The 22,705-nt window shown below is 32.2% G+C and overlaps 1 protein-coding gene across 2 annotated transcripts; it reads right to left on the bottom strand.

The window, feature by feature from the left end:
• Nucleotides 1-16: 16 nt before the first annotated feature.
• LOC126781151 (uncharacterized) lies at nt 17-22,422 on the bottom strand. Of its 2 annotated transcripts, XM_050505985.1 has the most exons (6): nt 21,985-22,422; nt 9,943-9,997; nt 4,284-4,488; nt 1,315-4,173; nt 1,119-1,236; nt 17-1,032 (listed from the first exon to the last, which is right to left on the bottom strand). In XM_050505985.1, exons 3-6 carry the CDS (start codon nt 4,441-4,443, stop codon nt 969-971), a joined length of 3,201 nt encoding a protein of 1,066 aa, XP_050361942.1. In that variant the 5' UTR covers nt 4,444-4,488; nt 9,943-9,997; nt 21,985-22,422; the 3' UTR covers nt 17-968. The 2 variants fall into 2 exon arrangements, with proteins under 2 accessions (XP_050361942.1, XP_050361950.1); XM_050505993.1 differs by lacking the exons at nt 9,943-9,997; nt 21,985-22,422 and having other exon boundaries at nt 1,315-4,186; nt 4,284-4,412.
• Nucleotides 22,423-22,705: the final 283 nt, after the last annotated feature.

The following is a 22,705-nucleotide window of genomic DNA, read 5'->3' as shown; positions in this document are numbered from 1 at the left end:
AATAAAAGACTATTCATATTCATAAATGTTTTATTTTCAACTAAAGATGTGGAAGCATTGGGTGGTACCTTAATAAATTATTTACAAAATATAAAACTAATATTTTAACAATACTGTCGTTGAAGTACCTTAACGTTTAATTTCGTTCGTTTTGGATGGTATCGGTTCAAGTGTATCGTTTTAAATATCGAGTATTTGTCTCCTACGCCGGTTGTGTTGCCAATGTTTAAATTAATAAATTGTAGTCGACTCTCTTCAATTTCAATGGACGGAGCAGATTCGCCGACAGTTTTGACCAGCGGCTTGTGCACGGCAATAGTGTTTAAAATTATTTAAATAATATCCACATAATTACTAAGCTTTGGTTGTGAATATAGGTACAAATAATTGTTATAGAAAATTGTAATATCAGTCTATAATTGTTAAGTTTTCTATTATCATAGTCAAGATATAAGTTACGGTGTACGCTATTATTTAGCACCTAATGAAATACGTACATTTTATAGCAAGTAACGAGATCTAGCATTCCTAACGGGATATTATAATATTATATACTTAACATTAAGTTTAGAACTGTAGTAATCATACAGTCTTATGATATTCACATTATAAATACCTATCAACATTTAACATTAAATATCGACACATATATTATTATTTAAGACAGTAGGAATATAAAATTGCGTGTTATATACATTATATTTTAATAAAGCTGACAATTAAAATCTGTAACTTATTATTTAACCACTTTAGTTATCAACACGAATAAGAACCTAAGTGGCGGCAATGACCACGTGATCATATGTACTATTAGCATAGTATATTACCACGTACTCTTACATAACTAAGATGTAATTTACGAGTAAATAGTAATATAAATGTTGTTCGCCTTTGGCCTAATAATAAAGTAAAATGTTATTGCACTCAATGAAACACGTTTGTCTTTGGGGCTTTTGGCTTATCTAGCATTAATCTCTTTTGCCGTCACTGCGAAAATTACCAAGAGGTTCTACAGATCTTGACCTAGGAGCTCTGAAACAAAAATTTATAAATTATTATTTATATTATATAACTGTATTACAACGAAACATAAATGAGATAAGCAATTAAGTAGTTACCTTCTTCTTGAAAGCGTCAATTCTATTTTTCCTTCTTTTACTTGCTTAAACAACGAAATTGCACCAGCGTGGCTAAGTCCACGCGTTGGAACGTTGTTCACAGACAAGATCTCGTCACCTAAAAGTTTAGCACAAATATTATGACTGGAACTTAATTGTGGAATGGAAAAATTATCGCTTTTATAAATAACTTTACCTTCATAGATAGTTCCCTTATCTGATGCTTGACCGTTTGGAAAAACTGTCTTAACAAATATACCCATTTGCCCTTTTGGAGAATCAGTTCCACCGACAATACTAAACCCGAGACTTTTGTGACCGGGTCCTTTCCAAAATTCAGCTCTGTGCAAAGTATTATAAGATGAATGCATGTTTTCCTGTCTAGCATATTCTTGATGGCGGGATACATGTGAGCTATAATTAGGCGGACATCTTTGCGAACCAACTCTGTTGAAGAATCTACTACGGCTGCTACTTCTTAATTGCTCCGGTATGCTCTCAAAAGATCGATTTTGGTATAACCGCTGTGCATTTTTAATATAATGCGAAGAATTTTCCTTTATTTCATTCGTTGCATTATCGTTACACATGGGTAAACCAATTAATGGTTGGGGTCGTGAGCTGTGAAGCGATATTGGTCTGTAGTTATTGCTATTTGAATGTCTTGGAGTTGGCGACGATCTCATTGAAATTTCTATATTTGTGATATTTTGTAGAGACGGATGAGATTGCGTATAACAATTCCGCTCTAATAATTTTTCGTCGTCACTTTTTTGATTTGATAACAATAGACTATTGTTTACTTGCACTCCAACTTCACATCTTTGATTTGACTCTGATTTTTCGTTAGATTGCTCATTGGAACAATTTCCGCTTTGTGAGTAATGATCTTCGGTTGGAAAATGAGTTTCTATTACAATTTGGCTAGAAGACGTTGGTTTATGTACCGTTTGCGATATTATATCCGGTGGAACGCTAGATATTGAATGCATTGAATTTTGTTCAGAAGTTTGGTTATTTATAATTCGGCTTAAGGTAATTGGAGAAATTTCATCATGCGCCATGACAAGGTCAACTTGATACCTCTGAAATAGTGCACCATCCTCAATCGATGCTTCAGTAGAACACGAATTCACTATGTGTTGTACGTCGCGTAAAGAAGAGAGCCCCCGCAGTACTTTGCCATTCACATTTACTATTTCGTCACCTATGCGAAGTCTTCCATCCCTGTGAGCTATGCCATCAAAATCCAATTTTACCACAATATATCGTATCTCATAATTAGAGCCGCCACTATCAAAATCTACTCTATGCTGTGCTAAATACACTCCCAAGCTTTCATCGAGTCTTGATTTTAATAATCTTATTTTTCTGAATCTTTTAGTACAAGGACCTCGACCTAAAATGTCCGTTTCATGAATTTGATGTGCGTCAATAAGGTCTTCAGACATGTTTAACAAATTTTCACTAAGATTCGGCGTTGAAGAATGATCAAAAGGTACCATTTGTGACTGCAATAATTTAATTTTTCTAGTTTGCACTCGTTCGTCTAAAGTGATTGTTTTGTAAATGTAAGGTATCTTTTTATTGATGGTTTTCTTTGGTAGAGGCGGTGGTTTAGCATCATTATAATCAACCATAATGTGATGATTTAAATCATTGTTTCTGTATTTATTTGTATTTTCATTTTCATATGATATGTTTTTCTCAATTGGAAATAATGCGCATGGAGTAGAACTTCTTCTAGTTGGGACTTGAGCTCTGTTCATGTTTATCTTGTGATTTAAACTTAACTGTCGTGTAAACGTACTGTGATTTAATTCTCCATTTACAATATTTGAACTTTTCATATTAGAAGAATAACCCGGAGGAGAATGATTTATGTGCTCATCCGTTGGTCTTCCATCACTGTCGTATCCTGATTCATTTGAGCTAACATAGTTGCTAAGGCGGTGAGTTTGAAGCACTTCCTGGTGTATACTTTGAGAAGAAGATGCAAGGTCTGGTTTCAAATCTTGTGAAGATCCTAACGTTGCATTATATTCATATACCGGCAAACTATTTCGGTTTCTCGGCATTAACATTGGATCATAATCATAAGGTCCCTTTTGAGATATCAAAGATGATCGCCGAGTAATATCTTCGATACGTCGTACTTGATATGAGTTTATATCCGTGTCATGGATGCTTCTCATTGAACTTCTAGCGAATTCGCAATTGCTTCTTGGTCCGGTATTCATAAATATGCTTTCTTCATGGACGGATATATTATCACTGCTTTGATATCGCTCTTCTGATCTGGAATTTGGCAAATATATTCTTTCTCTACGAAATTTCGGAGATTTGCGATCAATTCTTTCTGAAAAGCTCTGTCTCATTGATACAGATCTATGTTGTGAAGCCATACTATTTTCTTCAGGTAAAACTGATAGCTTAGATCGTAAAAACGCGTATGGAAAATTTGGTTTTTTGCTTGACCCTGTACTTTGAGACGCATCTAATTTAATTGGGATATTATCACAACTTATGGCTTTAGTCGACGAGCCTACTAAATTTTCTTCGGGTAAGTTATGTTTTTGTTTAGAAGGAGATGTTTTATCAGGATTTGTATTTTGAAGGTCTATATCGTCAGAAGGGTCGTCGGCTTTAACATATGTAGATAAGTGTGACGTAGAACAACTGCGATACAGCGAAGGACCATTTGTAAGTGAATAATTGTCAGACGTTTTCGGTGTATTTAAAGATTGCGTTTTGGAACTATTTAACATTCCAGTTGAACCCATTCTATGAAAAAAAGACTTAAAGGGGCTAGGTGATCTATCCCTTGAACCACTCCTTATAGAGTCAGTATCGTTATCTTTTTTTAGAGAAGCACTGTCAGAGCTACTTCTACCCATTTTCCAATTTCCTTTTTTTTTATACTGCCCAGTACTTAGCACAGAATTATCATCGTTTACATTTCCATTTTTTTCTAGTTCCTCCGAAGGCTCTTTTATATCAGCTTTTTTTAACATGTCTAGTTTTTTACCCATGCGGCGACCCCATGTTGTAAATACTGAAAGATAAAACTTCATAAGAAAATCATACGGCTAAATATGTTACTTAAACTTTATGATTTTTACTTGTAAATATTTGTTAAAATAGTATATAAACTTAAATATCTACCTTTTTTCATATCATTGACATCGTCCTCCATGACCATTGCGGGGAGTGCGGTGACAAGCGTATAGTTGTGCGGGGTGTGCGCGGCGAGGTCTCCGCGCGGAGACGTCGCAGCCTGCGGCCCGGTCACTTCCCTGCGCTTCGGCCCGCGGAAGAGGCGCATGATGACCGATCACGCATCCATCGCGCGTGCACTACACACTTCAATCTGTGAACAAAACAGGCAAGTCTTATTTAGTGTTTTGGAGAATTATTATTAGAGAACAAATTCAATTATTCATTCGTATTACGTAATTTATGAAAATAAAACAAAATTTTAAACTAAGTAAACTATTTATAGTGGTTTTGTAAGAGTCTCGATATGCTCCTCCTTATAATAATAATTAGAAGATAAGAATATCTCCTTATAATATAATATGTCATAATTGTACAGAATGTATTTTAACAGTGTTATTGTAAAATCATATTGGGATTTCGAAGTCAAACACCATTTTTTATATCGTTATAATTATTTAGCATACTTACTTCAACAGTTTTAGTCAAAATTTTTCAAGTATTATTTTACAAGTGGAACCTATACTGTTATGCCTATTTAATATACTTTTCGCTAATTTGCTTTATTAGCTAAATTGTGTTAGTTTCTCAAAATAACGTCATTTTCAAATAACATCAATCGATTATACAAATATTTATGAGTTAAAGTATTTTGTAACTTGCGTAATACTGATTAGACTCGATAAATTATGCAATGATAAACACGCAGAAAGCAGTTCAGTATATTCGTGTTTATTGTTTACACGCGATGTTTTCATATGCAAATATAACGCGTTTCTTATACGAATATCATCGCACAATAAGGTTCCTACGTATGGTAGTATAGCGATGTTTGTTTATTTGTGTATACATAATTCATTCATACTAAAGTCATTAACTAGCTGGTTGATTGATTACCTAATCAAGTACCTACTTAGTGATGTTTTTTTCTTGGAATGAGAAAAACATCACGTCATATGTATAACACATACACATAACAGTACTTATATTATTTTTAATTCGGTTTCGAAGAATTTATGTCTATAATGATACTAGTTCCCGCGGCTTCGCCCGCGTGTGAGGAGTGGGCACTTGACGTGTATGCAAAATTTCATGATGATCGGTCCAGTACTTTCGCACTTATAATAATTTAACCTACGATTGTTAACGATATAAATGCAATGTATTAAAATATTATTTCGAAAAGTACAAGTAACAAAAAATAAACAAATAAATAAAGAGAAATCGTTTGATACTTTTGTCGGTCCATCTGTGTATTTGTTTAAGCGTATTATATAAAAACTAACAATTACAGCATGGATCTAAGCTGGTTTTTGTTATTAAAATAGACCATTGTTGGTAGTCACTTCTCAACTGTTTTTATTCTTCTTTAAATTGATTCTAAATGTAGTGGCCTTGACTGTTTAGATTCTAAATGTAGTTCTCACACAAACAAAGGAAAACTAACAATTTTTATAAATATTCACGTATTAAATTATCAAATTATCCTTAAAACGTGTATCACTTATAAAACTTTATATTTATTATTGAATCTGAATTCGTTTCACCGTCCGATCACCGTTACACATTCAACATAGGTAGTATAATTATTTACGGTGGTATTCACCAAATCCAGCTAATGAGAATTGGAACTAAATTTCGAATTCGGGTTTCTTGCATTTGTATCGAACCAAATCAAAATATATTATTCAAATAGGCGAGTCTTTTGGATCGTGATTATCACTAGATTAAATTCAATTCAAAGCTACCACCGGTTCGGAAAGTAGATTCTACCGAGAAGCTCACTATTTAATCTTTTTCGAGAATCAAGTATATAGATAATGAAATGTCATTGAATTATTCTTTATTTTACACTTTTGCGTCATCTATATAGTTTATTGAATAATACGCCTTATTAAATACGTATTTATTTACATGTGATTTATATTTACTAATTGACAAAGATATAGTATTATTATATTTACAGTTTATATAATAGTATTTAAGGAATTTTATTATAATAGCGAATATATGCCCCCTTTTATTTTCTTTGGCTATATAATTCGATGTCATATCCTTTAAAAACCTTTATGATAAGATTTGCAGCTTTATAGACTATTTACTAGAACTCAGTCGAATCACAGTCGAAATAAAAGTACGTTATATCTTACACAGAGATAATATTTTTTTATCATCTTTCAATCGCCTAAAATATGCCTTAATATATTCTACTATATTTTTCAAATGCAATTATGTATAAATTCTATTAAGAATCTTAATACAAAGTAAATAGCTTCGATGTAAGCAGCAGCTAGTATTTAATAGTTGGAGCTGTCGGCTGGAGGACAAACAACGGTAACATCGTAGATGCGACTCATTTGAATCTATCATTAAGTCCCTCTGTTTGACGGACACGCGTAACTGCTGTAATTAAATAGTAAGAGATACTCGTAGTTACGTTTTAAATATACATTTGGATACATTCTTCATAGTTGTGTGAATCAGTGTGGGTATCAATAGTGGTTAGACGGGTTGGCCGGAAATCCGTGCGGCTTCTAAGCGCCAGTATTATTAATTATCCAACCTTATTATTATAATCGATTGCGTTATTATATTTTTATATCTATGTATAAGGAAGTATGATAATAGTTATTTTTAATTTACTAGCAAATATATTTTTTTAAATATTGCATTATGTGTATCAGATAATGTATTTAGGCATAAATACATTATAGTTTTATTATAACTTGCAAAATCCGCGGCTTCGTCAGCGTATAATTCAGCTTCTGACGTAAATCATTCTTTATTTGCATTTCTAGTTTTTAGCTCTATCGAAGATAACCCCGGAGACAGACGAACAGACAAAAATAAAAATTAAGATTGTTTTGGTTTTAGTGATTTGCAAACAGTCATTAACTTAAAAGATGGAACTTGTTTTGAAATCAAAGACAGACACCTCAATTTTATTTATTTGTATAGATACGTTTTGTTATATTTGTTTTAACTGGCACTGATTACGAAAGTAAGGGATTAGGTATTGTATATATTTTTAATAAAAATAATTTTATATATTGAATATATGTTTCTTTTATGCCTTGTTATTAAAAGCCTTTTAAATGTCCTGCTCAAACGATACGTATTGTTTAATTCGATTCGGTATTCATTTCCAATTCTTATGAGTGATTTTTTTCATGGATTTTAAATGAGACCACTCTAAAAAAGTATATTATGATCATCAAACCTAGCTATCGCAAAGCGTACACGCAAAAACACTTCTTTGAAGCCGGCTAAAAGCAAAAAATATTTTTTTATTTGTTAATAAAATGTGACGAAAACATTTAGACTAAGTACGGAAAAAAGTATATACATCATAGACATAAAGTCATTATTTCTATCATTATTAATATAATGATTATTATAAATAATACGCATTGTACTTTAAAAACGACTTTTATTTAAGAAAAATTAATTGGTTCGTAGTCGAGCAATTAATTGTTCTTAATTGGAAAATGTTATTTCTAATTATGAAGCGAAACGTTGCCGGTAGAATCACTGAAGTGATAGATAATTTATTATTTATTACATTGTCTGGAGCAGATGTGAAAACCTAAGACATTACGGACATCTTTGTTTCTGCTGAAAACAATTTAAACATAAGTTCTATGTTTTAAAAGTATCTTAGTAGTAAAGTATCTTCTATATTTTATAACAGTAAATGTGCGTAGGCTTTGAGGTAAGATGTACGAAGATACGAATTCAATTTAAAAAAAATATTTTACCAATTTTAGAGTGAACCATCAGTATGAACATAGGCTATCAATTATCCCGTTAAAGAAGGGACCTTTGGTGAATACTAATTTGGAAACGTAAGTCGAAATAATGAGACAATAAAACGGTCGAAATAATGCATTGTTTGTCAAGAGATATATGAATGCTTTCTTCACAAAAATTGTAGAGCTTAAAGAGACCGGTAATCCACAAATTGACCAAATATGACTAAAACATAAATTTAAAATTAATTAAAGACAAGACCACGTCTACCGGGTTTTGCTAGTAATTGTATACGCACACATAACTGTGTACCTACACGAAAATAAATATAACAATATAACAACGGTTAAAACAAACAAATACAGATTACATAGAGCTTACATTACTGAACTAAATTCTAAATGCGTCAACAACGACTGTCCGTTCTCTGATAATTGCATAATTCGAGGCATTCGCGCTACACGAACATCTGACGGACCCAACGAATCCTACCGGCTTAAGATTCCTAGATTACTGTACACTTAAGATTCCTTTGTGCGAATGGAAATACCGTGCACGCCATCATTCCTAGAGTCGATTTGTTTACGTGCTTAGTAATTACGTTCTTCTTAATGGCGCCAACGCAACGTGTATTAAGAACATCTAAGTAGGCAATGGGCACCTGCTTATTATTTCGTTACTAGATTTGATAGCGGGTTAAATATCGCACTACCGGAAGCCTTGTCTTCATATGTATCATGTGTGAAAATGACTATAAGGATACACTCAGTTGAATAATAAAGTTTACAAATTGGCATTCGTGCAAATATACTTTAATTTAAATATTTATTTTGTTAAATAATGGTGAAGTAATTAAATAAATCCGTAACAAAATATATATTATTATAAGCAAGTTATTGTTTCATAAATATTCATAATAATAATTATAGGAAACAGTATTCTACAATCACTTGATTTTTCTCTTATCAACTAGCGTACGACTATGGTTGCTTTAAATTGTTTATTTAATACGAACCTTCCAATAACATGAATTAATGAATAATTAATATAGTTAAAAGTTTATCACTGGAAATATGTATGTGCGGAGAGATGTGTTATGCAATTACGTAGTGTTTGCACACACAGCTTTTGTTTGTTATATGTGAGTGGCAATGTAGAAGTAGTTAGTGCCGCGTTTGACGGGCATTGACATCGAGTTGCGAGGCAGGTGCGCGCCGCACAAACAACACATACACTCGGGGATTCTTTGCTAATAGTTAGCTCACGCACAAGTGGGCTAATATGTGCAAAGCACTCGGATTACTCACAAAGTTTTGTATGTACTTAATTAAAATATTAATATTTTTGTTAAATAAATTAAGTGAAAGCCCTCTATGTATTTTTTTTTTTTTATAGGATAGGAAGGTGGACGAGCATGTGGGCCACCTGATGGTAAATGGTCACCAAACGCCCTTAGACATTGGCATTGTAAGAAATGTCAACCATCGCTTATAGCCAATGCGCCACCAACCTTGGGAACTAAGATTTTATGTCCCTTGTGCCTGTAATTACACTGGCTCACTCACCCTTCAAACCGGAACACAACAATATCAAGTATTGCTGTTTTGCGGTAGAATATCTGATGAGTGGGTGGTACCTACCCAGACGGGCTTGCACAAAGCCCTACCACCAGTGTAAAAAGTATTTTGATAAAATTATTGTAATTGTATTATATATTACTATTATATTCCTAATAAACGGTCCTTTGGCTTTTTTCATATAGCGCATTACTTTTTCGCTTTAACTTATTGAACGATAAATCTTAGTATGGTGTAAACATAGAGAGTGCATAGTTTATAAATATAGTAGCATGACTCACCTCATACCAGGAATGCTCATGGAGCAGACGGACGGCGTGCGCAGGCGACGCTTGACTGAAAAATGAAACAAAAACATATTTCAATGACGTACTGTTTATTTATTAAATTAGTTGCTCTAAGTTAATGAACATACTTATGATACTTTGAACAGAACGATAATTTTCATTCAATATTTTTTAATATATTAAATAGGAAATAATTAAAGCATAGCTACTTAAATTGATAAATCAAATGTTATCGGCTTTTAAAGACTGTATTAATCTATGTGATTATTTAAATAATCATAATTCTGTTAGCGTGAAGAAATCGGATATATAAAAATTCCATCACGTAGAGAATTTATCGCCATCCACGCAGGACAATAGGGCGGTTGCAAAGACTTTTCTAATAGCAACCAATGAAGCTCGGGATCCTATTCGCTAAGCATGACAGACGGACTACATGAGTAATTACATAGTTATTCATTTTAAAATATGTTGCTCGACGAACGAGTACTGTTAAATACTTTTGTTCATGACGTTGCAATACTTGTTCCGGTACTTGGATAAAAATAAAGCCTATTATAATTAAAATAACTTGGAAAAAGAAATTTAGATAAAAAGAGAACATAAAATTACATATAAGAGCTTAATGTCGTATTTAATCGTATTTAAGAAATAATATAAATATATACACAAAAACGCAGGTATAAAAACCCGTTCATAAATTTTATATAAAATTTGAGACGCGGTAGTAAGGACAGGACAGCTTTTAAAAGCAGTTTCTAACATTTTTTAAATAGAGAATTAACTTTAAATTTTTAAACAAACGGCGTCGATAACTCCAGTCAACGAGAGAAACGCGTCATAGTTATTAAAAGACCAATTGAATAATATAACAATAAATAAAATATATAAATTACAATATGTGAATCTTAGCTACGAGTTCCCCGTTCCTCCACATACAAAATTGTAGGTTTAACTACAAGGCATTATACGAGAACTGGCAAATATTGAAAATAAACTTGTTTCATGTTTTATTTTTTTCATTTGTCTTGTTATCTAGGTCGAGATCGAGGTCGTAGGTTAAAATTCCTGTTACACTCTCATACCTCGAAAAGTAAGTAAAGTCGTTGGTCATGCGCCTGAATTCTCTCTGACTTGAAAACGAGGGGACGCTTCTTAATAACACTAACGTAATATTTCATTCCAAACTTAATCAAAGACGAAAATGTATTAACTTTGCATTATAAAAAGAGATTGAATGGATAGTCCTCGGTTAGTCCTCTTAGGTTCCTCCCTCATCTTCTGAGACTGGCAAAAATATATATAATTTCTTCTTCTCAACTTTCTTTTCACTATTTCATACGACATATCAACATGCCAGAACAACCAACACATAAGTATATTCCGTAACAGCCTGTGAATGTCCCACTGCTGGGTTAAAGGCCTCCTCTCCTCTTTTTAAGGAGAAGGTTTGGAGCTTATTCCACCACGCTGCTCCAATGCGGGTTGGTAGAATTCACATATGGCAGAATTTCAGTGAAATTAGACACATGCAGGTTTCCTCACGATGTTTTCCTTCACCGTAAAGCACGAGATGAATCATAATCACAAATTAAGCACATGAAAATTCAGTGGTGCTTGCCCGGGTTTGAACCCACGATCATCGGTTAAGATTCACGCGTTCTTACCACAGGGCCATCTCGGCTTTAAGCGTATATACGACATGAGATGATTTCACTTTGACCAAGTCAAGTATATTTAAGAACATTAATTATTTATTATATGTTACAGGTATTTATTATAAATTATGCAGTGTAAGTAATGTTGTTGACCCGTATACTGCTAATTATTATTTTAATATTTATAAAGAATCTAGGCTCAGTCAATTGACGTCACTAGAACGTCATTTGTGTTTTCCAGCGATCGCGACTAACTTTTGGTCGTTTTTCTGCCTGTTTTATACATTAACGTTTCTCAATATTGGATACATTTGAAAATGTAGTTTATCATTTGGTCAAATAGGTGTAGAGGTCGTATTTTATTTATGTATTATTTTTAGAGCGACAAGATAAATTTTCTGGAGTATAAACATTAGGCCGACAGTATCAAGCGATCTCGCGCAAGATCGCTCGCTTGAGTACGACAGGCACGCTAAAAATGAACTCTTATTATCCTTGCGCATTTACTTAGAAGAAAAATGTCTCAGACGGCCTTTGAGTGAGAATGCGTTGCAAATTATACGGGATTAATTTAATTAGTTATCTTCTTCGAACACTCAGTCTATAAAGGGAAAATTTTTCTTGTTTTGTCAGGGCAAAAAACTACTATCAAGTGACCTTATACTTTTTAGTTTATTTTTAATAAAACATGCAAATTTTATTTGGAGGTATTTTTTCTCGTATTTATATTTGAAACTTGTTATGTCGGTTGGTTTTTTACTTACTTTTTTAAATGTTTTAACGATAAACGATTTAAGAATATATCGGCTATCTCTCCGTTCTGCGGCATTTATGTAAAGAATGCATTTTTTGACAAACATTTGCAAATTTTTTAGATGTCCTTTATTACTAATAAAATTCAAAAAAAATCTGCTTCAAGAATTTCATTTAATTCGCCTAAATTTATAATGGTCTATTGTTGAAGCAAAGTAATACAGACAACACGCAAAGCCTCTCGATTATTGCAAAGATCAGAAAACCTTATTAGCTTTTAACAAGAAGATTTACCCTAACAAGTTCTCGGAGAAATCGGTATAATTTACAGCTTACAGCTAGCGAACGAACATGTAAGTTCCAAAATTACTGTCATCATAGAATATTAATCATCAATACGAAATAGTTACACAAGTCAACGAGATATTTTATATCATGCTCAATTGCAGTTTTTAAATGTCACGAAATATTTTTTTAAGACTTCGGGTATAGTTGATACTTGTAGTTACAAAACAAATGTGTATAGCCTAATGTAATAGCCAGTTTTTTATTGGGCTATAATTTTATACAGTATTATTATTCTTATGGTATATTAAAAAAACGATTTGGTATATTAATTGCAAGGGTTCTTAAAGTATTCAATTTACGAGTTTTTGACTCACTCATGAGAACCCAAAAAGATGCATACTATTAATAGCCTTCTGCTGGTAAAAGGCCTTCTCTGATCTTGAAGAAGCTGTTAAATGCTAATTCCACCAAGCTGTTTCAATGCGGTTGGTGGTGCATAATGGTAGAATTATATTCGTCACACTATGCTTTTGCAATATTAAAGTATAATTTCGATCATGAATAAAGTAGGTTTTATCTAAACAAGTAATGCAAACGCTCATGCGGTGCAATGGAGATAGCAAGTAAGAAGAAAGCAGACTTATTATAATAAAAGGGCTATCATAGTTATTACACAGGCAATTTGTCGTGGGTACTGTTAAGCGAACAATTTATAAGAGCGTGGGCGGGCGGCCGGCGCACGCGCATCGTAGGCGGACACTGCCATTGACAAGAAATGCCCTTCACGAGTGCTTCCACCTACTCATAGATAAGCCTTTTACGATCTACTAAAAAAATGACTAATAAAAGTATAGCCTACAATAGCATCTTTTGAAAATCGAACAAAGAAATTTCATTTATAAACGCAATCAAAATTGTTTATTATTTTTGTAATGGCACTAATGTACCGGCTTTGGAACTGAGGCTCTTTGAACACAGGTCATTGTACCTCTGAGTTGATTAGATATTTTTAAACCCAGTATCAGAGTTAAGTGACTCGCCCAATACTAAGGAGGTAAATCAAATGCATTGAGCTCGAAGTTTAATTACTAGTAATAAAGTCAATGCGACCATCGTTAGTGGTATCTCCGACTATTTCCTGTCACGAAAACGTATTTAAGCTTGATCCGGTTAAAGTGATTTATATATTTTTTCTATCTGTATCAAATATCACACACAATTAAAACTAGATTTTTTTAATTGCATCAATAAATCCAACTAATATATATGTGAAAGTTGTTTGTGTGCGTGTTGGTTATTCCATCACGAACAAAATTGGATGTTAGCTTATAACTTGACTTAACACATAGGCTTATGCTTAGCTTAACACCTGACTATCACGCCCTCAAGTCATAAATCCGCGAGCAAAACCGCGGGCGAAAATTAGTTTTTTTTTTATAAATACTCCTCATCTCAAATAAGGCCTTATATGTTTTGTAGCGCATATTGATCAGATAGTGACGGCAAATGAAAATGCAATTTACTTTTACAATGCTAGTAGATCAGATCACGAGACATTATACTCATCCGGAACTCGCGTCAGTGATTAGTTTCACATGTGAAGAGAAGAATCCAGCGATTATAGCAATTATCATAAGCCGTTCGTAACGCTTCATGGTCACGGAATGAATTGAGTTTTTAAAAAACATTTAAAACCCTTTTTAATTACTTATTAATTATAGACACGTTTTCACTTTTTTGCTCGTGGTTTTTGTCTTTAATATACTTAAGAGATTGTGTTATTAAGAAATACTTTCTTTGTATTAAGATTATAATTAAATTATAAATATGTAATTTATATACTGAATTTCTTGTTGGCTATTTTTAGTAGAATCTCGATGAGATGTTGACTTTAAACTTAATGTATTTGAAAAGTAGTGTTATCATTCATACATCTATAATAAGCGTAGATTAAGTTTAAGAAATATTAATACTTAAATTGTAGTATATGAATCTGGTATATGGTAAAGTTAAAATACATATAAACTCCAACTATTTTTTTATCATAAATATAATTGTTAATTTTGTTAAAAATATTTTTTCTAATTAAATAACCTCTCTATTTAAATGGTGAAGTCGATTATTTGCAAAAAATAATTCAGTGGCAAACCTATTTTGTAATTAAAATCCGCTGATTTATAAATAATATTTTTTTTTGTGTAATAATTTAAAATTATGAATTGCGAAATAAATAACACTTAATAGCTTTTATGGCAAAGTTTTATTCATTAATGTCAATTAAATAAGGAGTGTTAATCGTTTTATTTAAAAGAACCTTCATAATAAAGTCAAGAAATTATCGACTCTACTGTTACCTAAAAGTTGCGTGATGCTACAATTACAACTAGTACCTATTAAGTGAAAGCTATGTTACTCGATATACGTAATAGATACGAAAAATAACAAATTCTCTGTCGACGACATTCAAATACGAATAATATTTATATATAAGATCATATTTCATTATTAAAATTGAATCTTCAATTAATTCTCATGTGTTTTGAATCTGTGGAACCAGTTCGCTTCCGGAGTTACACGGAACCAGTTCGATGTTCACAATTCGTTTCGTTTTGAAAACATCATATGATTTGTTCATACATCTCGCCCACAGAGCCTCATTATGCAAAGTAATTAAATGAATTTTCAAGACCGCAGAATGAATAAGTATTAATATTCTTTTAATGCAAATTTATTGACTTATAAATATTGAATTGGATAAGTATTTAACTGCTAATTGATATTATGTTGGTAATAAATATGGGAATATATAGCCGCCTCCTATAATGTCAAAAGTAAAAATGTAAAGATAATAATATTATTCTTGTTAAATGTAAATAAGGTGCTAACTCACACGAATTGTAATTGCAAAAGAAACTTACGTGGCCCATATTACTTATGGCTTTACAAAGTAACTATTGGTTATAATTTAAACTTTACTTTTATTTTTAATTATACCGTAACCGTAACTTATAATAACTTAATATAACTTTAATTATAAATTTGATATTATTATAGGTAGTTGTTTATTTATCGCTTTTGCTTTAAGCAATTGAACACAAATAAACATCGTTTACATAAATCCGAGTACGTATAAATATAAATACGTAGTTTTAAAATTGTACACTGTTCGCTGTAAGAACGAACTCGAAATTCACCGCAGAAATCGGTCGTAAAATGACAGAAAGTGATGCACAACATTAACCATAATAATTAAAACATATCAAGAATACACGCATCAAAATAGTATACTAACATGGTTGTCAACATTTCACGAGTGAGTAATGAAGTGTTCTTACAGAATGGCATTGCTGCATCGCTTTCAATATGAGCGATAGCGACTGTTAATATTCTTGGTAATAAGCTTACAAACTAATCGTCCTTTTATTTTCTATTCTATTTAGCTCCTTTGTACTGTTTGTAGCTTGAGTTTTTCTCATACATAAAGTTTAACTTGAAAGATGCGCTACAATTCCAGAATAAGTAATACTGAATAAATAATGTGATATTATACGCAACAATGTATGTTACTGGATGTGGGAATGAATAAACTGATAAAACCACTTAATATCTATTTGTGATATGTAGACTACTCTTCTTATCAAGTTTATATGTTTATGTTGTAGTAACATATTGTATGAATTTTATATTGAACTCTTGCTTTTACTCGACCAATCTGTTGGACGATAAAGTAGATTTATTCAAGGTTTTTTTTAATAGAATAGGAAGACGGACGAGCATATGGGCCACCTGATGGTAAGTGGTCACCAAACGCCCTTAGACATTGGCATTGTAAGAAATGTCAACCATCGCTTACATAGCCAATGCGCTACCAACCTTGGGAACTAAGATTTTATGTCCTTTGTGCCTGTAATTACACTGGCTCACTCACCCTTCAAACCGGAACACAACAATAACAAGTACTGCTGTTTTGCGGTAGAATATCTGATGAGTGGGTGGTTCCTAGCCAGACGAGCTTGCACAAAGCTCTAACACCAGTAAATGTAATTTATCATTAAAAAAATTATATAATATACCTTTGTATTGAATATACAAAGTATATACCGAAACAGATTTACCGTTTACGCGCAATATTACGTGGAACATAAATGATACCATAGATTTATTAGCATTTCGATTTACGAATGACGAAAATGATGATATCTTGTCATCGTCGAATTGTTTCCTTCACAGTTGATATTGTTATTTGTATAAAATAAAAATATAAGGGGACGTGTCTGCCGTGTCGTAGATAATATTACCATTCCAAAAAAGAAAGCTGAAAGTCAGCGTTTGCATAAATCACGTAAAAAATATTGAATGAGTTGGAAAGACACCGAGTAGGTACGATGAAAGTTTAGATTGTGAATTTATTTACCGCCGTTAATAAAAGGGTTATTAGAGGTAAATGACCTTTTATATTTAAAGTTTATATCTTAATAGGATTAAAATACAAGGAATCGATAATATAAATTTAGGAACGTTTCTTTTTAGTATTTGCAAATGATTGGTCAGGAGAACCTGTTGTAGCTATGCCAGTAATTAAAATTTCGTTTTCAAAAAAATAATGGCAAAACAAGCCGCTGGAAAAAAAGGGAAAAATTTCCAAGCTAAGACCTGATGTACCTTGAACCGTACCAGTTGTACTTTGGACAAATGAAGATAAATACTTGCTGTTGCTGTAATGGGTTAAATTTTACATGTAGTCACTAGACAACAGTAAGTGTCCGATCATATCATCTTTAATAAATCAACAAACAACAGGATAAATAGCAATATTTTTAAGCAACGTTATCCTAACCGATAGTCGCTTGTTTTAATATTCCTATTTATAATAGTTTCACAGTGTAGTTTTTTAAAGAAGAAATATTAAAATAGATTTTTTGTCGTCACTGATACGGCGCCGGCGAAACAACTAATTTCATGTTAGAGATTAAGAAGAATATTTCGACAGCCATAGACAAAAATCCAACGTACAACATGTGCCTTTACTCTTTGGTAATAATATAATGTTTTATATTATATAATAAATAGTTAAATAAGAAGCTATCTTGTTTATCTACCAAGATCGTTTCTTATTTAACTATTAAATCCAACATAAGAAAATCTTACAAATAGTTCTTTTTTAAATTCTTATGTAACGTATCAGCTACTGGTATTGCATTTTATGTATTTGAAAAGTTAAGAACCACTTCTCAAATGTACAATTGTAATTAAACATAAAAATATAGCATGCAAGTAGATTATGCATGAGAATTTCACATATATTTGAAATAATTACATACATAAAATGCGAGTAACTAGGAAGTTCTAAAATAGTATGTACATATTACATATGTTACGTATTAAAATGTGAACATCGAAAATTGTTTTGATTATTTTAAGTTATTCCATGTAATAGCTGTAAATAGAGAAAACATTTGAAGGCCAGTTCATTGCATAAAAAAATCATATACTTTCGTACACTTTTTTTCGTACATTATAAATGTGAAAGTAACTCTATATGTCTGTTATGCTTTGGAGGCTAAGATACTAAAGCGATTTTGATAAAATTTGGTATGAAGCAAGCTTGAACCTCAAGGAAGGACATAAGCTACTTTTTTTTGCCTAATATCTGCCCCTCTCTTCTTAACACGCGGGAGATGCCGCGGTGTAAATAAAATGGCCTTATTCCGAACATACTCCGTACTAGTTATAATAAATTTTTGATAGTGTCACTGCGTATTATCTCCGGTTATTTCGCCGCAAAACATATTTTCTATTTTATTACGGTATGACGAGTAATTGGTGTAGTAGGAGGCAACCTTCATTCACAGTTTACAATTAGATTATACGGATAACAGCTACGAACGAAATCTCTATATGACGATGTATATACATAGCTATTATAAAATATATGGAAATATATTTCGGAAGAAAACTTAATATTACAAGAAGGTACGATGGGATAGGTCATAAAAAAAAACTTAAAATATTTAAACAAGAAAATTTGTATCAGTTTCTATTGATTACCTTGTCCAACGACAAGGTAACTAGTTTACATGTCAGACCATGAGGTCGTAGGTTTGAATCGGTATTCTTGTAAGTTTGTAAGTTTTTTTGTAATTTTTTGAGAATCATGTATAGCTGTTTGGCCTATACCTAATGTTTTATTTATATCTTTATCTATCTGTTGCAAGGAATAGAGAGTACACCTGTGTTTGCATATACACGTCTGCACTACGATATCGCTTTTGCAGTCGGCTAGTCATTGAGACTGACCGCTGTGGCCGAAAATCGGTCAGGAGAACATTATTTTCATAAAATCATATTGAATATTCATGAACGTATATACATATGTACGTTTTATACCTAAAATATATGGTAATTTTGAAATTTTCATAAATCAAATTAAAATGAATTATAAACAAACAGAGGATAAGATATCAATAATTAATGTACGTCTGTACGTTTTCGTATGCAAATTTTCTTCAGACACGAACGCTTCTAAATTAACACATTAGGAGATATCGTTCATAGGTTTTTTTTTTTTACATTTCATTCAATAAACAATTAAAATTAATTGAAATATCTATAGCTAGAAGATTTTGGTATTAAATAGGTTTGCTGTCTTCAGATATTCATAAATATTTAATATCTGAATGAGTAATGGAATTAAGTACCTAGAATGTTGACCAGCTATGCTTAATAACAGCCGCGTTGATGTAGTGACCGGATTATTTCGTGCAATGGTCGGGTGGCATCCAGGTCGCATATGCGCATATGCGTCCGCGCAGTGCTGGCTATCGCGGACACATCTTAATGTGCTCTATTTTGCGTTGAGAACACTTTTTGTCAATTATACATGCGCACTTAGTTAAAACGAGTGATTCTTACAATTCTACAACGTTTGTATCAAACAAAAATATCAAACATTTAATCAGCTGGTTTTTTAAAACTATCCAGAATCATTAATGATTTAAGGCTATTTATTGTAGCATCAAGTAGTCATATAACGGGACCACAGTAATCATTAGGTTTATCATTATTTCATATCATTAGGCTTCCGTACTTAGTTGACATTATATAAAAACCCCGTCGTGTTCAGAAACTTGAGACTCTCGGTAGGATAATCACGGCCATAGTAGTTTATTATAAAGTATAGACGAAGTCGTTAGGAGTTCTTCGATAAAGGTGTTACCACGTTGTATTTCCGACGATGACTTTAATTTTATACGTGTAATTATATATTTATAATCACATATAAGATTAATTTTCGTAATTTCGTTATATTCCCATTATACAATTATTCTGATTTTAGAGAATTATTAATAACTAACCAGTTATTAATCAATTAATAGAAGCCATGCGGCCTTACTTACTTACAAGCATTGTTTAGCGGGTGTTTAGTTAAGCACAGTTTTTTCTCTTTCTGTCTTCAATGATTTCACATTCGAAAGAAAAAGGCATAGTATTTTTTTTAATCAAATTTTGAACAAAAGTTATATGTAAAGCTATCCTTTCCGTTGTTCGTTTTTTTACCTGATTTTTATTTTGGTAATAATAAAGTATAGAATAGAAGTGAATATGCTTTATTGTACACCAAAAGAGTTTCAGAAAACTACAGTTATAAGCACAAACAAAAAACTATTAATGTACAAAATGTGGTCTTATCGCTAAAAGAGCGATCTCTTCCAGACAACCTGTGGGTAAAGGACGTGAAATAAATGAAGCGGTAAGGAGGTGTAAAGATCAATTACATTTTTATTTTATTTTTTAAATAAATAAAAATTATATGTATAATACTATACCTACATATAAATAAATAATATATACATAAACATACATATATAATATATAAAAATAAGTAATTATGACAATTAAGATAATAAATAGCAATGAAGTGCGACAGTTAATAAAACAAAACCCCACTGATATTTGTAAAGATAAATAATACGACTTGAGTCGGATTTTAAACGTGCTAATAGCTTGTGATCGTCTTAAGTAAAGTGGTACGGAATTCCATGGGCAATTTAGGCAAATTATGATTAATCTTATCATTTTGAGTTCGACTAAATTCGACTGTTTTAAAGGAGTAAGTGGGCGTGTATGTGTGCATTTGATTATTGATTACCTCGTTGGTCTATTGGCTAGCAGGACGCATCCGAGGTCCTGGGTTCAACTCCCCAGGTCGGGACAATAAAAAGTTATAAAAAGTAAAATCAATTCCTAATATATGTAATGTATTAAACAAAATACATAACATAATTATATATGCTATTCTACATTTGCAGTATTTCAGTAATATAAATATCAGGTTCATTAATTTCCTTTGGTTGAAGAAAGGTTTCCTAATAATGGCTCCTTGTCGTAACTCATTGGGTCTATTCCTGTTTTAGCACTAAAACCAGTAAACAAAGCAAATAGTGTTGACTGAAATCAGCTTGTTTTATCCACATCTGCTCATTCCTTTTCGGTAACTCTTTTAATGTTTGCGTTTGTGTGTAAAAATACACGCGTTTTTTTATCCTCTGGCTGCTTCCAGCGGATATGTCTTTTGTCTCGACTAGACTTGGAACTTAAATTATTTCTTCAATCGTTTTTCGATTCTTTTTTGTGACAATTAAAAATATTTTTTCTCACTTAGACGTAAATTATATATATTTTTATATTTAAAAAAACCTTAAATTGTGTTCTATGACTATTGATTTCTTACTAAATTTCATTAAAATTAGTCAATTATTTTGAGCATGATTGACTAACAACAAACATAATTTTTCTCATTTGTAACATTAATAATGTTTGTGAGATTAATTCTATTGATTTTCATCAACGGGGACGAAAATATATTGTAATCTTAACACGGAAATTCAAGTTTCATGGTCGGTTAAAGAAATTATCACAGCGACACTTGATTGCTTTTGCTTTACTTATAGTACTTGTAGACATTTAAAACACGTTTTTTATCAAGTGAGTTTTTGTTATGTATGTTTATGATTATGAAATACGATACTACTAAATATATTGCTAGTCAGAAAATAAAAAGGCGGCAATACTTAATTTTATTGAATAACGAAATAAATAATTATCAATTAATATTTTTTTTTTCATCAAATGAATAATAATTTAACTAAGATTATATTTAGAGTAAATTATTAATTTCGAAAAAAAATTTATAACTAGATGTTTTTTTTCTTTTAAATAAAACACAATTAATAATAATAGTGTTGAAATGACAACGTAGTTTCTTAAATAATATAGTTTTCTTATCTTCAATTAAGTATTTATTTGATTCATAATTTAGTTCATAAATTGTACTCACTGTTGTTCTTGTAATGCGATGAATCAAAACAAAAATCGTAAACAATAATCCGATAACTGATAATCACAAGCCATAAGTCACAACACTGTTTGAACGGGGCACTGGAGCCGCAACGTCATCCGGGGGTCGTACGCGTTATCACGGATAGCGTAGAGACGTGCAGATCGATCCCAATGCGGGAATGTTTTGATAAGGGCGGTGCGGACGCGAAGGATGGCGCTTGGCGAGAGAGGAGCGGAGACCTCGGTGCGCGCGGCGCGACTGACGGACAGACGGACCCGACCATCGCTCGCCTCGACACCTATAAGCGACGCGATGGCGCTGTGCTACCTTCTCATGTAAACACTGTAGCTGTATAAATAAATGCTGCAGCGAAGGAATTATGTTACAATTTTTGGCCACGGTATTACACCGCGACTATGCACCGACGTTATACTACATTGGTGATAAGCGAAGCCGCATACGACAAGTGCATCCATTCATTCCCTTTCCATCGGCTCGCTGGCTCGATTTAGATACTGTGAGCCACGAATCACTGCACTCATGTGGTATTGAAGACAGATATTTTAATACAGGGTTATTAATAGGTGAACTTTAGATGCCTACTTGTAACAAACGTCTCTTGGTTTTGAGTTGCTTTTAGTAGTCATAGTTTTAAAAATGTGGCTCTACAATTGTATCAGCGTGGTGTTTAACGATAAAACGATTGTCAAAAACCTTA

This window comes from Nymphalis io, chromosome 1 (assembly GCF_905147045.1).
Source record: "Nymphalis io chromosome 1, ilAglIoxx1.1, whole genome shotgun sequence".
NCBI lineage: Eukaryota > Metazoa > Arthropoda > Insecta > Lepidoptera > Nymphalidae > Nymphalis > Nymphalis io.
The sequence above is the reverse complement of the archived record's forward strand: the minus strand, read 5'-3'. Positions and strand labels throughout refer to the sequence as shown.

Bases quoted from the DNA above. Each gene is read 5' to 3' on its own strand.
- LOC126781151 (XM_050505985.1), bottom strand. From the start codon at position 4,443: ATGCGCCTCTTCCGCGGGCCGAAGCGCAGGGAAGTGACCGGGCCGCAG. The intron at 4,174-4,283 runs GTAGATATTTAA...TTTATCTTTCAG, and splicing joins TGTCAATGATATGAAAAAAG to TATTTACAACATGGGGTCGC. The intron at 1,237-1,314 runs GTAAAGTTATTT...CTAAACTTTTAG, and splicing joins TAAGGGAACTATCTATGAAG to GTGACGAGATCTTGTCTGTG.